The sequence below is a fragment of the Elgaria multicarinata genome, chromosome 21 (assembly GCF_023053635.1).
Source record: "Elgaria multicarinata webbii isolate HBS135686 ecotype San Diego chromosome 21, rElgMul1.1.pri, whole genome shotgun sequence".
Classification (NCBI taxonomy): Eukaryota; Metazoa; Chordata; class Lepidosauria; order Squamata; family Anguidae; genus Elgaria; species Elgaria multicarinata.
Genome location: NC_086191.1, coordinates 14,897,968 through 14,913,004, shown reverse-complemented (window position 1 = coordinate 14,913,004; position 15,037 = coordinate 14,897,968). Strand labels below are relative to the sequence as shown.

The following is a 15,037-nucleotide window of genomic DNA, read 5'->3' as shown; positions in this document are numbered from 1 at the left end:
CCCTACATTCCCATCTGACCCCCGTTTAGGTCCGCCTGGCTTCTAAGCCACTTATCAAGATGCATCGTCACAGCAGCATGATGGAAACCGAGACAAAGACCATTCTTGCTATTACAACAGAACTGTTTCTCACAAACCTTCAGCCCAACTCTCCCCCCGCCCCAAGAGACGCCCCCAATTCATTAAGCAAAAGAAGTCAAATCCATTCTGCCAGGGAGTAAAATACCACAATATAATATCAATCTCTTTGTTAAATAGCCATTTTTTTCTTTTCAAGTTTGGTTTTCTCAGGACAATAAAATTCCAGCTTTAGCCATTAAAAACCACAGAGAAAGTATTAGCAGCCTTCTGGGAAGGAACGTTCTAGGCCTCTGAGTTAAAACGGGGTTTGCAGCTGGCCACCCAAGGTTGAGATTCCAACTGGGAGTCTGTTTGGGGGTCCTAAACCCACCCACCCTACCCAAATCTCAAAGCCTCGAAGTGGCTTGCACAGCCTCCACTCACAGTCTCCAAACTCTCTGAATCATACACACAACGCTAGCAGTCTTTGTCCTCTGGATCAGCTGGTCGATCAGTAGCACATGACAGTCCTGTCAGTAGTCATTCAAACAACGCATCACCACTACAGCTGGCGAAGCAGAATTTGAAGAGTAGCAGGAGGCTCAATAAACCTGCCTTAGGGTAAAAAGCAGAGCCAAGGAAAGGTATAGTTGGGCAGAGGACCCATGGAGGGGGGGGTCTTGCCCACGGGTCCTCAAAAACCTGGAGACAACCCTGGTCAAAAGCTATGCTACTAAAGGACGGCAAACCAGGCACGATGTTAAATGTCTGACTACATTGAAATATGCTTGGCTTTAAAATTAACAGTCAGGAGGGTTCAGGATTGGAGCTAGGGTGGGCGGTTCATTCTTCCCACACTGCAGCAATCGCAATTTTAAAAAACCCAACACAACCCTTCGAGCGGTTCTTTGGCCTTGAAGAGAAAGATGCTATGGACACCGCTTCCTGGCAATTTTCATCAGGTGCACAACACCGGGGGGGGGGGGGGGAGAGTTAAAAACAAAAACACCTCATTGCATGCCATGTCCTGATCCCGACAGGGCCTCCCTCCTCTGTGGCTGCTATTTGAAAAGCAAACGACGAACAAAACTCAATGTAACATTTCTCCCCTTAAGAAACAACCAAATGAGCCATCGGCAAATGCACGCACGCCTTTAACGTTTCATCTAGTTTGGCCCCAAATGTAAACGATCTCTAAATCGGTTTTGCTCTCTTCTCCGCTCCAGGAGCTGCGGACTTGTAGTTTTGCCAAAGTCCCCATAGCAATTTGGTTAAGAGAGTCATTGCTCCTTTTTCACGGCGGAGTAACCGTCTTGGGAAAGCGGTCTAAAGCCTACGCTTGCACCTGGTTTCCTGAACCAACTTGCTCTTCTTGGTGCTGAGCTGACAGGCAGCCCACCCACCCTCTCTCTCCCAGTTTGCCAATCTCGTCATTCAACGAACACTCTGCTTAACTACCCACACACAGAGCCAAACACCCACAGGCATTCCAGCGACAGCCAGCCATCCAATTCTGCCCATCACGGGCATGAGCAATTTTTCCCACTGAAGTCCTCCAGCTACAAAATAAAGCTCTGTCCCTGGACCCTGTTGAAGGGAGACAAGCCAGGGTCTCAAAAGTGCCCTCAAAAGACGTTTAAATTAAAGCTAAGATGCTAAGGAAGGGAGGTCCCTTTTGCAGCCTTGGCAAAACGATTGTCTTCACACCGGCAGCTGTGCCGGGTCATGGCACCCACACAGTGTGGGTGACTTCTAAGGATTAAAAAGAGAAGATGAGGAGGTGGTGGTGGAGGAGGAAGAGGAGGAGGAGAAGGAGGAAAGAGGACAAAGAAAGCATTCAAGCAGGCACAAAGTGTCAGCCAGGAAAGACTGCAAATTCTTCCAACTGGCTGGTGGTCAAATTATTGCAGAAGTATCTCAGGAGATGCTGGCCCAAATCTGGGGGAAAGTGTCCGTCCCGGTGGGCAGCAAAATCTCAGGAAGACTAGAAGGGTGGAGGAAGAGTGTTTCCGGAGCACCGCCGGCGTGTGTCCAGTGCACGTGGCAACAGTAAAGGGTGGACTGTAACCCTTTCCCCCTCGTGCACACACTCCTGTTTCAGTCGGCTTTCCTCAGCCCCGGATCGCAGGCCTCCCGCCATCTCCAGCAACGGTCCACCACGAGCCTGAGCACATCCAGGAGGCATTGAGAGAAGGAGCTCAGTAGCTGTTCTCGTGACCTGTCAGGATGTAGAGGTTGCTCTGTGCGGTGGGGTTATCCGTGGGCGTGCTCTCCAGAATGATATCTCTGGCAGGGAAAAGAAAGAATCGTAGAATAGTAGAGTTGGAAGGGGCCTACAAGGCCATGGAGTCCAACCCCCTGCTCAATGCAGCAATCCACCCTAAAGCATCCCTGACAGAGGGTTGTCCAGCTGCCTCTTGAAGGCCTCTAGTGTGGGAGAGCCCACCACCTCCCTAGGTCACTGGTTCCATTGTCGTACTGCTCTAACAGCCAGGAAGTTTTTCCTGATGTCCAGCCGGAATCTGGCTTCCTTTCACTTGCGCCCGTTATTCCGTGTCCTGCACTCTGGGAGGATCGAGAAGAGATCCTGGCCCTCCTCTGTGTGACAACTTTTCAAGGATGTGAAGAGTGCTCTCCTGTCTCCCCTCAATCTTCTCTAGGCTAAACATGCCCAGTTCTTTCAGTCTCTCTTCATAGGGCTTTGTTTCCAGAACCCTGATCCTCCTGGTAGTAAGAGGGAGAAACCAAGGCACACGTCCCAGGAAAAGGCAGGAACTGCATAAGGGAAGTCGGTGCTCCGCCTTTACCAGGGTAGGCCAAAGACTAGCGCAAAGAGGCAGGCGTGGAAGCGTGTTTGAATGTTAGGCGGGAAATTGTAGAATTGAGAGACCACCTAGTACTTTCCCCATCTGCTGAGAAGCCTTACCTGTGGGCACCTAAGACCCGGAACACCCTGGACTCATCCGTGACTTCCTGCGTCACCTGTTGCGGAAGAAAAGAGAGCTTAGCAGGAGATCCTCGTAACCGAGGGATGGTCAAAACTTCTAACTCTTTTCCCAGAGAGGTGTCTGAATACAACAGCCTTGTAGACCAATACGTTTGGAGCGTGCCACTCGGGGGAAGACTGCAGGAAGTCCGGATCCATTTTTGCTCCCTGGACACACACTCTGTGGGCACCCAAAAAGGAAATCTAAAATGGCATCCATAGTGCCCAAAGGGTCAAACTGAGCTTGTGAACAATGTTGACCCTTTTAGCGCTCCTCAGTTGCTACAGATGCCAACTGCGCCCTTATCTGGACAGAGATAGCCTAGCTACAGTTATCCATGCTCTGATAACCTCTCCTTTGGATTACTGCAATGCGTTATACGTGGGGCTGCCTTTGAAAACGGTCCGGAAACTTCAGCTGGTACAAAACAGGGCAGCACGATTACTAACAGGGACTGGCTGGCGAGATCACATTACGCCAGTCCTTTTACAACTTCATTGGCTGCCAGTCCAGGTCCGGGCCAGATTCAAAGTGCTGGTATTGACATTTAAAACCCTAAACAGTTTGGGGCCAGGCTATCTGAAGGAACGCCTCCTCCCGTATGTACCTGCCCGGACCCTAAGGTCATCCTCAGGGGTCCTTCTCCGCGAGCCCCTGCCAAAGGAAGTGAGGCAGGTGGCTACCAGGAGCAGGGCCTTCTCCGCTGTGGCACCCCGGTTGTGGAATGAGCTCCCTAAGGAGGTTCGCTTGGCACCTACATTATATGCCTTTAGATGCCAGGTGAAGACTTTTTTATCCTCCCAGCATTTTAACAGTCTATAAATAAATTTTAACTTGGTGTTTTAAATTCGTAATTTTGCATTGCTGCTGTTTTTATCTGGTTGAGCTTTTATATTGTATTTTATATTATGGTTTTATACTGTTGTTTTATACTTTGAATGTTTTTAATTTTTGTGAACCGCCCAGAGAGCTCCGGCTATTGGGCGGTATCGAAATGTAACAAATAAATAAATAAATAAATAAATAAATAAATATATTCGGGGACATGTTGCCCGCCTCTGAGAGAGAACCTTATTCTGATCCAACTTGGTGGTTCGTATGTTCTCATCGCCAGGCTGGAGGTCTAAGGACAACAGCCATCCTCCGGCAGTTTTGCTCACCTCATTGGATTCCAAGCTCCGGCCTTGCATGCCGTGTTTCCAGAAGGCCAGGACGCTGTCTTGAAGGCACACTGTAGCAGAGCAGAGAGTTAGAAGCCATCCCTAAGAGAGCACTCAGGGCCCCACAACCTGTGTATTCCACCCATCTGTGGTTTTGCCGTGCAAGCGCAGAATTCACGCTCCTGAGATTCACAGCCTTCTTAACGGCAACGACAAATGCCAGCTTCTAGCCCTTCTAAGCAGAAATGGGCTTGAAAATGCACGGGGGATTCCTGGCAAAGTGTCAGGAGCAGGCTGAGGAGAGCTGAAGGGGTTGGGGCTGCTTTGCATGTGGAAGGTCACAGTTTCAATCCCCGGCTTCTCCAGGTAGGGCGAGGAAAGAATCCTGCCTGAAACTAGAAAGCTGCTGCTGCCAGTCCATGTGGATAATACTGGACTAGATGGACCAAGAGTCCGACTCTGTATAAGGCAGTTTCTGATGTTCCCAGTTCGGAAGCCTCAAGGAATCTGCCTGCCTCCCATCCATTTGCCATGGGACCCCCACTCACCAATGGTCTCGATAGGGAAGTTGAAGAGTAGTTCAGGAGGAAGGGCGCCCTGAGGAACACCACAGAGGTTCACTACCCTCACACAGCCTGTGGGAAATTAATAATAATAATAATAATAACACACTTATCTCATTGACATAGCAATACCTAATGACAAAAATGTTGTAGAAAAGGAAGAGGAAAACAGAGAAATATATACACCGCTGGCTATGGAAGCTAAAAAACTGTGGCAACAGAAAAAAAAGGTCACAATTATCCCATTAGTCACATCAGTCACCGGTTTCACATCAAGAAACTATACAGGAAACCTTCACAAACTGGGCCTACCAAAATACATCCATACCAACATCCAGAAAGCAGTCATATTTAAAATATGCTCAATTGTCAGGCAATTCCTGAACCAGTAAAAGACAGCATGGCAGGGAAAGCCTGTCATGATGGTCTAGAAAAACCGCCAGAAGCGAGAAAAGAGACAATAATAATAATAATAATAATAATAATAATAATAATAATAATAGCATGACTGCCTGGCAATGAAGCAATTCAAAGGCAGGAGGGGAGGTCGACCATGACCAGGTCAAACTGGAAAGCAACTTACGCTCAAAACACACAAGGACAGTGTCTCGGTCCATCTGAGTGACGTGGCTGGCCATGACGAGAGGCCGGCCTGCAAAAGAGAGAGGAAGAGAGGCTTTCTGAGATGTGGGGGAATCGGGGGCACGTACTCAGTGGGAGAAAGGCTGTAGCTCAGCGTTAGAGCCCGTTTTGCATCCAGAAGGTCACAGGTTCGATCCCCGGCATCTCCAGACAGCATTTGGGTTTTATTTTGTTACATTTATATCCTGCCTTTCTGCCTCCAAGGAAGTCAAGGCGCTGGCCCTGCCGGCTTTCCCATCGGCTGCCCGCCTCCACTAAACGTTTTCTCGTACCTGAAGGGCTTGAGGTGACGACGCCGGTGCTGAGGGGGAGGGTGCTAAAGTGCAGCTCCGCCCCCGGCTGATCGCTGCCGGTGACCCCAAAGCACACCTGGGGGTATTCCTCCGTTTCCACGACCAGTAGCTCAAACAGGGTCAACGGGTCCGGCAGAACCACAGGGACGTGCTGGGAAGGACGAGAAAGGGGGCATGGGCGGGTTTCTCAGCGGCCCGACACCCCCACACTCTTCTCAGTCCCCCCCCATAAAGGAAAGGAGGGTCCCACAATCCCGCACCCATTCGTGACCATGAACCTACCTTCAGCAGCATGAACTTCTGCAAGGGCTCGTACCACTGCAGCAGAGCTAGGCTGGAGGGCAGCGCCGCGCAGAGGAACGTGCTCCCGGAGTAGGGGTTGCGTACTGAAATAGGAAGGGGCTCAGTTAGCCCCCTGGCTGCCTGGGTAGTGTCCAGGGACAGCCCCCCCCCTCCGGTCTCACGACCCCATGCCGTTCAGGCCTTTCATCTCGTGTAAATGGGGCTTTGCAGACTTGACGCAACTCCGGAAATACGCAACTTCCAGAGACGAAATTGTTGCACACAGGTTAAGCTGGAAAAAGCCTTCCAGCAAGGACAGTCAACAGCCAGGTACTCACCCACGCGGCACTTCAAACACCCTTTGGTATCTGTTATCTTGGCCGACAGCGCAAACTTCCTGCTAAGAGAAAGGAATTGTTTCAGACCGGAGCAAGGAAATCGGGGTGTGTGTGTGTGTGTGTGTAATAGATCAGAGGCAAAAAATGTGACAAAAAGAGGATTTAGGAGTTGGGAGGTAGGAGAAACCCAACTGCCTGTTGCTTGCGTGTGCACACACACACATACACACACACACACACACACAGAGAGCTCCTTCTTCTCCCATCGCACAACAGTCCACCCTTTTCTTCCAAAACAATGACGGAATTGTTCCACGACTTTCCGTATTTGAAGCCTCAGAACCTGCTGGGCACATCAGAGCCCGGTCTGCTAATATATGCAATAAACCAGAGGCTGCCCTCTTGGAAAGTGCAGAGCGTAGGGCCCTGCCCTGGAACATGCAAAACAGTCATACACAAGAGTGCCCGTGAACATGTGCAGAGAGTGTTCCGTGAGCGAGCAACCACAATTAGCTCCCGCAATCGAGGGGTGAGGAAGGGGAGGAGGGGGGAAGGTGTAACCTTGGCGTTTTAAAGAGGTAATTTACCAATTCTAAAGTTTTAAGATGAATTCATCTTATCATAGAATCATAGACTAGCAGAGTTGGAAGGGGCCTGTAAGGCCATCCAGTCCAACCCCCTGCTCAATGCAGGAATCTACCCTAAAGCATCCCTGACAGAGGGTTGTCCAGCTGCCTCTTGAAGGCCTCTAGTGTGGGAGAGCCCACCACCTCCCTAGGTCACTGGTTCCATTGTTGTACTGCTCTAACAGTCAGGAAGTTTTTCCTGATGTCCAGCCGCAATCTGGCTTCCTGTCACTTGAGCCCATTATTCCGTGTCCTGCAATCTTCCCCCACCCCTTTGAACCACACACACCGGCAATGATAGAGGGTATCCCAATTTATTTCGCAAGCCCTCTTCAGCTGCAATCCGGTGCACGTTTAGATGCAGAAAAGTCCTACATTTCCCAGCCAGCCATGGAAGCTGAAGGACTCTTTTCTGCCTGGACATGCACCGGATTGCACCCTGGGTCCCTCCTCCCCCTCACCTCTCCCCACCTGGGGATGATCCGCTCCGTCAGCCGGTTGGTGGCGATGGAAAGAGGAACCGGCCTTTTCTGCAGCTGCCGTCGCTGCTCAAAAAGACCCAGGAGGTTGTGGGCTGAGACCTGAGAAGACTTCCCTGCAAAGCAGAAGTGCGAAGACCCGGATGAGCGGCACGATTTACTTATTTATTTATTACATTTTTATACTGCCCAACAGCCAAAGCTGGAGCGCTTGGGCTATATTGGGTGGCATAGAAATGTAATAAATAAATACATAAATAAATAAAGAAATAAATAATATTTATTTATTTATTTATTATTACATTTTTATACCGCTCATTAGCCGAAGCTCTCTGGGCAGTTCACAAAAATTAAAACCACAAAGAGCATAAAAACAAGCAACCATCTAAAAACACAAATATAAAATGCAATATAAAAAACACAACCAGGATAAAACACCACAGCAGAAATTGATATGGGTTAAAATACGGAATTAAAACAGTAAAGTTTAAATTTAAGTTAAATTAGGTGTTAAAATACTGAGAAAATAAAAAAGGTCTTCAGCTGGCGACGGAAGGAGTACAGTGTAGGTGCCAGGTGAACCTCTCTGGGGAGCTCATTCCACAACCGGGGTGCCACAGCGGAGAAGGCCCTGCTCCTGGTAGCCACCTGCCTCACTTCCTTTGGCAGGGGCTCACGGAGAAGGACCCCCGAGGATGATGTTAAGGTCCAGGCAGGCACATATGGGAGGAGGCGTTCCTTCAAATAACCTGGCCCCAAACCGTTTAGGGCTTTAAATGTCAATACCAGCACTTTGAATCGGGCCCGGACCTGGACTGGCAGCCAATGAAGTTGTAAAAGGACTGGCGTAACGTGATCTCGCCGGCCAGTCCCTGTTAGTAAACGGGCTGCCCTGTTTTGTACCAGCTGAAGCTTCCGGACCGTTTTCAAAGGCAGCCCCACGTATAACGCATTGCAGTAATCCAAGCGAGAGGTTATCAGAGCATGGATAACACAAAAGGAGGCACTTCTCAAAACACACCCCGTCCCCAAAGATAAAGAAAGGAACCACTTAATTATAAAGTGGGTATAATTGTGGCCAGACAATATAAATACTATTACAAATGCTGCAGCCAGTGTGTATGTGCGTGCGTTGTTGTCCACCTGGACACTCACCAGCTAAGGTCAGTAGCACATTATTCATACAGTAGACCCAAGAACACCTGTGCGGAAGGAGCTGTGGAAGGAACAGGTTGAAGTACAACAGGAAAAGAAGTGAGGGAGAGAGAGACAGAGAAAAGACATCTGTTGCCTGTTGAACCCTGCGTTTATCTTCATTGCATGAAACAGGACAGGGAAATATACAAAAAAAAACCCGTTCCAACTTCAATACAAGGAACCTAACAAGAATTATATACTGCTTTAAAAAGAAAAAAGGAGCCGGCAATGATCCTATATAAATTATTACACTCGTAAAAAGGAGCCAGAATGGATGATAATAATGATGATTAAGACAAACTGGTCAAAACTGTTTTGTGTTCTTGACTAGAATTCTGAGATCAGATTCTGTGCAAAAGACAGACACTTAGAATGAAAGAATTCTGAGCCCAGGAATTCATGTTGAGAAGCCCTTCTAGGCAAAAAACCCCAACCCATTCCTGGATTCCCCAAGCTCTCTTTATTCCAGCCGTATAATTTAGGGCTGGGTTGTTGAACCTCAATAATAATAATAATAATAATAATAATAATAATAATAATAATAATAATAATAATTTATTTCTTACCCGCCTCTCCGATTGGATCGAGGCGGAGAACAACAGCAAGCATAAAATACTGATTAAAAACATAGTATACACTGTTAAAAACATCCTAAAAGCATCCTAAAATTCTACTGGATAGGCCTGCCAGAAGAGATCAGACCCTCAAGGGCCGAATTCACTTTTGGAGAACCTCTCGGGGGGCCACACATCAGTGGTAGGGCCCTCCGATTTGGCTCTTAGGTGTGAGGTTCCACACCCATGGTTGAGGGCAAGGGATGATTTTGTTGCTGCTATAGTTAGAAGAATTGGGAGCCATACATTCTTGCTCATCTAATGCAAATCAACCCGATACCTTCTGGCAGATCCAGTTCTGCTCACCCTTGGATTAACTCTGGACTCTTTGTGGGCCAAGACCGCTCTGATATGCGTAATGGATTATCCTCAGTTGGTTGACCACCCTTCTGTCTAGTGCTGTAGCTCTCCTCCCAGCCCGCTCTCTATGCTAAGGCCGCCTCCACCCCTCCCTCCTGTGCAGGGGACTTACCTTCTCCATCGTATCCTCGTGGAGTTCGTGAAGATTGAGAGTGTAGATGCCTTCTTCAGCGCCAACCACGAGGTAGAGGTCTGCAAGGAAGAAGGGAAAGTCACAGATTCAACCTGTGGCAGCCTTTGTCAGGTCTCCAGCCTTCCTGGAGTATAGTCAAACAAAGAGATGAATCTCCAAGTGACACAAGGTGAATAGTTTAACTAAAGATCTCTTTGAGGGATGCACAACAGTAGGGCCTTTCTGCAGAACCTGAAAGGCGTTCTCAGTCCTGCTCTGAGGGAGGGCCTTCCCCTAAAGACCTTTGGGGGCCAAGCCGGGTAGGACGCCTTTACCTCCTTACGCCGCTCCTCCCTCTTGACTCTACGTCGGATCCGTGCATCCCTCACTCTCACCTCCTCCTCTGGGAGTTTCAGGGCTCCCACCGAAGGAGTAGTTAGGGTTGGGCTTTGATCCAACGGATGAGCCCGTGCTTCATCGCCTTCAGCAACGTAAGGTTGGGGTTCCTCCCTCCCTACTCATTATCTGACTCCACTTCCACGGTCTCGGCAGGGAGCGCAGGCCCAATCCTGACACCCTTATAACCAGCGGCTGGCAAAGCAGAAAGAGGGTGCGGGCTCCTACCTCGCGTCTCCGGGTGAATCCACGTCGTGGCCGAATTGATTTTGAGTGGGCAGCCGTTGAAGACTTTGGAGAAACAAGCGCCCATCTGGGAAAGGGGGGGAGAACAGAACACACGGGGTGGGGACCGTTCCCCACTGCAAGCGGACCTGCAATGCTGTCTACACCAGGGGTGTGGAAGTGCTTTCAACTCGGGGGCCGCATTCCAATGGTGGGCAAAAGGGGCGGGGCCAAAACTACCAGCCCATCAGAGCGTAAAGCTCTTACGGCCAATTACCGAGCCTCTGGAGAGGCGTTTTTACCTTTTAGAATGGGTTGAAAACGGCATAAAAGCCAGGAAACCGGGTGGTTGGAGGGAAAGGAGAGGAGAAGCCTGGGGAATCCCAGGGGGCCGAATTCGGCCCCCAAGACTGTGGCTCCTCACCCCTGATCCCCATCACCCTCTTCTGTGAGCCAACCCACTCCCCCTGCCCCCCCCCCAGGTCTTGTTGTAACCCCCATCCCTGCCCCACAAGGGAACGCTGCCAATGGAAGAGCGAATGGAACTCACGTGGACTTTGGGGGTGGGGGGCAGGCCGTGACAGAGCAGCCTCTGTAGGGGGGTGGTAAAAAGAGAGGGGAGGGGGAAAGGGGCAGTCACCAAAAAATACAGAACACCTCGCATTGCTCTAAAAAGCCAGGACACTGGACTCCTCCCTCGTCCCATCCCAATAAGAGTCACAACTTTACGCCCTTAGGCAGGGGGAATGGGGAAGGAACTCACTGCTACTGGGAAAAGGAGACCAGGGTCTCCACTAGAGCCACTTGCATATAGGGTTGCCATATTCTGAATCCACAAAACCGGGACAATTTTTTTGGGGTGGGTGTGTATAGGATTTTTTTAAAAAAAAAAAAACACCTGAGCAATATGTAAAGGTCTAGGGAAAGAAAGAACGCTATCTAAGCTTTAGTTATCTAACACTGCAATCCTATGTGTGTCTACTCAGAAACAAATCCTATTAAGTTAAATAGGACTTATTCCCAGGTAAGTACGCACAGGATTGCAGCCTAAAGCACTTAAGCACCTGCAAATAAATAATAGGCAAAGAACAGTTTAAGCAAACGAACAGAAAAAAATGAGACTAAATTACATTTCTCCACTAGTTCTCAAAAGCTAGAGGAGAGTTCAATACGGAGGCTTACACTCCAATTACCAGGCTCAAGGCACCATTTCGGAGGCTGGAATTTCTCCAGCCGGCTGGAACAGGAATCTGGGATTCTTGACTGACTGGCCGGGACATTTTGGAAATTCTTGGAAACCGTGACGTTCCCGGTTTTCCGGGACATCTGGCATCCCTACTTGCATAGCTAAAGCTTAAGCCCAGAAGTTCTGCCTCTTATTTATTTATTTATTTATTTATTACATTTCTATACCGCCCAATAGCTGGAGTTCTCTGGGCGGTTCACAAAAATTAAAAACATTCAAAGTATAAAACAACCGTATAAAACCATACTATAAAATACAATATAAAAGCTCAACCAGATAAAAACAGCAGCAATGCAAAATTACAAATTTAAAACACCATGTTAAAACGTTGGGAGAATAAAAAGGTCACCCGGCATCTAAAAGCATATAATGTAGGTGCCAAGCGAACCTCCTTAGGGAGCTCATTCCACAGCCGGGGAATTAGCCTTAATAACCTCCTACACTTAATTATCCCCTTAATAACCTCCTACACTCTGTTAAACTCCCAGATTTGGGGACAGAACTCAGTAATCCCACCCCAAACACACACAGAGTTTCCGCTGAGTAGACCCAGGTCTCATTCCATGAATTCCAGGTGCCTCCCACCCAGTTTCCTCGCTCAAGCGGTGCGTTCACTGATTCTCCACGTACCCACCCACCTCCGGTCCCAGGCCCTTCTGCGCTGAAATGTTGGGTCCCCACTAGACTTACGGTAGCCTCTTCCTTCTTCTTCATAGTTGCCCACTCCGTGGAAAGGAGCGAGTCCGCAGGCTTTGGGGAACCAGTTCCGGAGAGATTTGGGGCATCACCCAAGCCTGTGCTGCCTGTGGACAGAAGATAACGTCACACCATTCCCGTAAAAAAACAGTAGTCAGAAACGGAAGCAAAGGAACACAGGAAGCTGTTTTATACTGACCCAGTTTGCACGACACGGCTGGCTCATGGCGGGTTCTTTAACCCTTGATGGGCTTTGGCACATGCCGTTTTGATTGTGCTATCCCCAAATTAGGGGTGGCGCCATGTTGTCCGAACCGAGTCATCATGGGTTATTCGAGGGTTAAACAACCCTCACTTAACCCAAAATTTGCATTAGCAAATTTGCATTTCTCTTTTCTCAGGCTTTTGGCAGAATATGATGAGTTTTAATCAGCTCCTGGATTTGTCTTCTAATTGATTGCTTAAAGCTTTCTTTAGATAGATATTGTCTCTGTATACTTTCTGTTTGCGTGTTTATATGTATTTTTTAAAAAAACTGTAAACTGCCCAGAGAGGTTTGTCTATGGGGTGGTATAGAAATGGAATAAATAATAATAATAATAATGTAAAAGAAGGGGGAAAATGGCTCAGTTTGCATAATCTATCATGCTTGCAGAATTCAACTTTCCAAGGTGTAAAATTTGGTCTGTTTTGGCACATGCATGCAAACAGAGATGAACTGGAAAGTCCTCTGGTGATGAACCGGTCAAGCTCAGAGGGAAACAGCTTGCAGCGTTAGCCTGCTCTGCGCACAGGACGGTGCCTGTGACGTCACCTTCCCACCCCATTCCCCAAAGCAGCCCTCTGGATGTGTTGGCTGCCCCAGAACTATTTCTAGCTCTTTCAGATTGGGGTTCTTTTTAAAAAACACAACTCTCCTATTCCAGGAGGAGTGAAAGCCCCCAATCTACTCTTGGGCTTGACTCCAGCGCCCCCAATTACCTGGCGAGGTTTGGCACTCCAAGTCTGGGAACTCGGGGCCCCCTTCATGCTCCCAGGGAGCTTTATACGTCAGCTCCAGGTTGAGAAAATCCCACAAGGGCCCTCTCTTGATGGTGTCCTGGTCACCCTCCTTGGTACCACCGGGCCGCTGTTCCACGTGGGCCTGAATGGAGAAAAGTCAGACGTATTTCAAAGTGGGGGAGGACAGTGGCTGCTTAAAGGGATGGATGCAATTGTGCGGCAAGGAAGCCTGGGACATACCTGTTCAGTGGGGCGTGCGGGTCGAATAGTTAGGCTCCTACAGAACACAGAGGGTTTAAAAAAACCATCAAACACGAGAATGAAGCCAGTGGGAAAAGGCATTTTAAAAAGTGCATATTTAGGGCTCAGTTTGAGTCCGCACGTGCAGGCGAGGAATTCTCTGCACTTTTATTACACCTACTTTACAAAGAAAAGGAAAAAATGTCAGGCAGATCCAATAAACTTTATCTTTCGGATCCGGATTCTCAGATTATTGATAAGGCGGCCGGGTTTTCTGCAGCTGATAGTGCCTGCTGCAAACTTTTAGTAAAATAATACTATTCCACCAGGCTGGTCCTCTGGGGTCATGTCAGAGGCGGGTGTTTCCCCCCTGAGCTTCTGTATAATTATGCACGGTGTGTGTAAGTATTGTACACGCTAGGTGCTGATTAATGATCATCGTAAAAAAATATCTGTTTTGATAGATAATAGGTGTGCAGAAGTCCCATTGAACCTCTGGGATCTCTAGTTGAGAAAGGATTATTTAGCAGGTGAGGTGGAAGAGATTTCTCTGTTTGAGATGCCTGAGAACAATATTGTAGAAATAAGCAGGCCAGTCTGTTTCCTACATGCCCTAATTTCACCTCCACCCAAGCCTTATTTTACCTCTCCTCTAGCGCTTCTTCCACCGACTGAAGGAGGCTCCTGAAAAATAAATCGCAAAGAATTATTCATGTATCCAGGAGTCCTGACTTCCAGGTCCTCACTCACACACACACACACAGGGAGTCCCGGTGGCCACGTTCCGTCCTCTTTGGTCCACGAAAAAATCCACCCCGCTTCCTTTTAGAGCGGCCACGTCCCTCTGGAAATGTTCCCGTGCCTTTAACAGCTGCTCAAACAGGCAGACATTCAACTGGTGATGCTTTCAACATCACGGCTGGGGGAGGAGGGGGAGTGGTGAGTTGTGGCTGATTAATTCTTCCCTGCTCTGCAGCAAAAGGAGCAAAGCTGGCAGGAAGGGAAAGGTGGCAGTTCTATTTCACTCTGTTGGGGAAGGAAAACCGGGGGGGGGGGGGATCAACCTCCCATCTTCCAGTCATTCTTTTCCAACCCCCAGTAATCCCTTACTCTCCGTCTCCTAAAAGCATCCAATTCTCTTCTTCCTCTTCCTTCTGCAAAACAAACAAAAAAGGCTGTTAGCAGCTCCGTCCAAGTCTAGAATAAAGGAACTTGTGTGTCCATGTGCCCAACTGAGGGACGGACAGTAGCTCAGTGATGGAGTTCATGCTTGGCATTCAGGAGGTCACGGGTTCGAGTCCCGGCATCTCCAGTCAGAATGGTCAGGTGGCAAGAAATGGGGACAGGCCCACCTCTGTCCTAGGGACAGGCCAGAGAACCATTTTACATTATCCACCCAACACACACACACACACACGCCTTACCAGATTGCACCACGGTTCGGTTTCTTTCCTTAACGGAGGCCCAAATTTAACCTGGTTAACTAGAAAGGAAAAACAACAAAAATTACTAGCCATCT

The 15,037-nt window shown here is 48.6% G+C and overlaps 1 protein-coding gene across 3 annotated transcripts in view; it reads right to left on the bottom strand.

The window, feature by feature from the left end:
* Window positions 1-480: 480 nt before the first annotated feature.
* MAP4K2 (mitogen-activated protein kinase kinase kinase kinase 2) overlaps window positions 481-15,037 on the bottom strand; it is a 34,930-nt gene continuing 20,373 nt past the window's right edge. For 2 of the 3 annotated variants that reach the window (XM_063146192.1, XM_063146191.1), the window contains exons 14-32: window positions 14,943-15,001; window positions 14,629-14,672; window positions 14,164-14,202; window positions 13,519-13,555; window positions 13,258-13,420; window positions 12,271-12,383; window positions 10,885-10,926; window positions 10,338-10,422; window positions 9,714-9,793; window positions 8,586-8,646; window positions 7,423-7,546; window positions 6,326-6,384; window positions 5,988-6,091; window positions 5,685-5,856; window positions 5,354-5,422; window positions 4,756-4,842; window positions 4,208-4,278; window positions 2,987-3,042; window positions 481-2,346 (exon numbers count right to left, since the gene is read on the bottom strand). In XM_063146192.1, the coding sequence (XP_063002262.1) occupies window positions 2,259-2,346; window positions 2,987-3,042; window positions 4,208-4,278; window positions 4,756-4,842; window positions 5,354-5,422; window positions 5,685-5,856; window positions 5,988-6,091; window positions 6,326-6,384; window positions 7,423-7,546; window positions 8,586-8,646; window positions 9,714-9,793; window positions 10,338-10,422; window positions 10,885-10,926; window positions 12,271-12,383; window positions 13,258-13,420; window positions 13,519-13,555; window positions 14,164-14,202; window positions 14,629-14,672; window positions 14,943-15,001 (1,553 nt within the window). In that variant the 3' untranslated portion in view covers window positions 481-2,258. Of the gene's footprint in view, window positions 2,347-2,986; window positions 3,043-4,207; window positions 4,279-4,755; window positions 4,843-5,353; window positions 5,423-5,684; window positions 5,857-5,987; window positions 6,092-6,325; window positions 6,385-7,412; window positions 7,547-8,585; window positions 8,647-9,713; window positions 9,794-10,337; window positions 10,423-10,884; window positions 10,927-12,270; window positions 12,384-13,257; window positions 13,421-13,518; window positions 13,556-14,163; window positions 14,203-14,628; window positions 14,673-14,942; window positions 15,002-15,037 lie in introns of those variants that run through there. The other variant, XM_063146193.1, reaches the window with a different exon arrangement.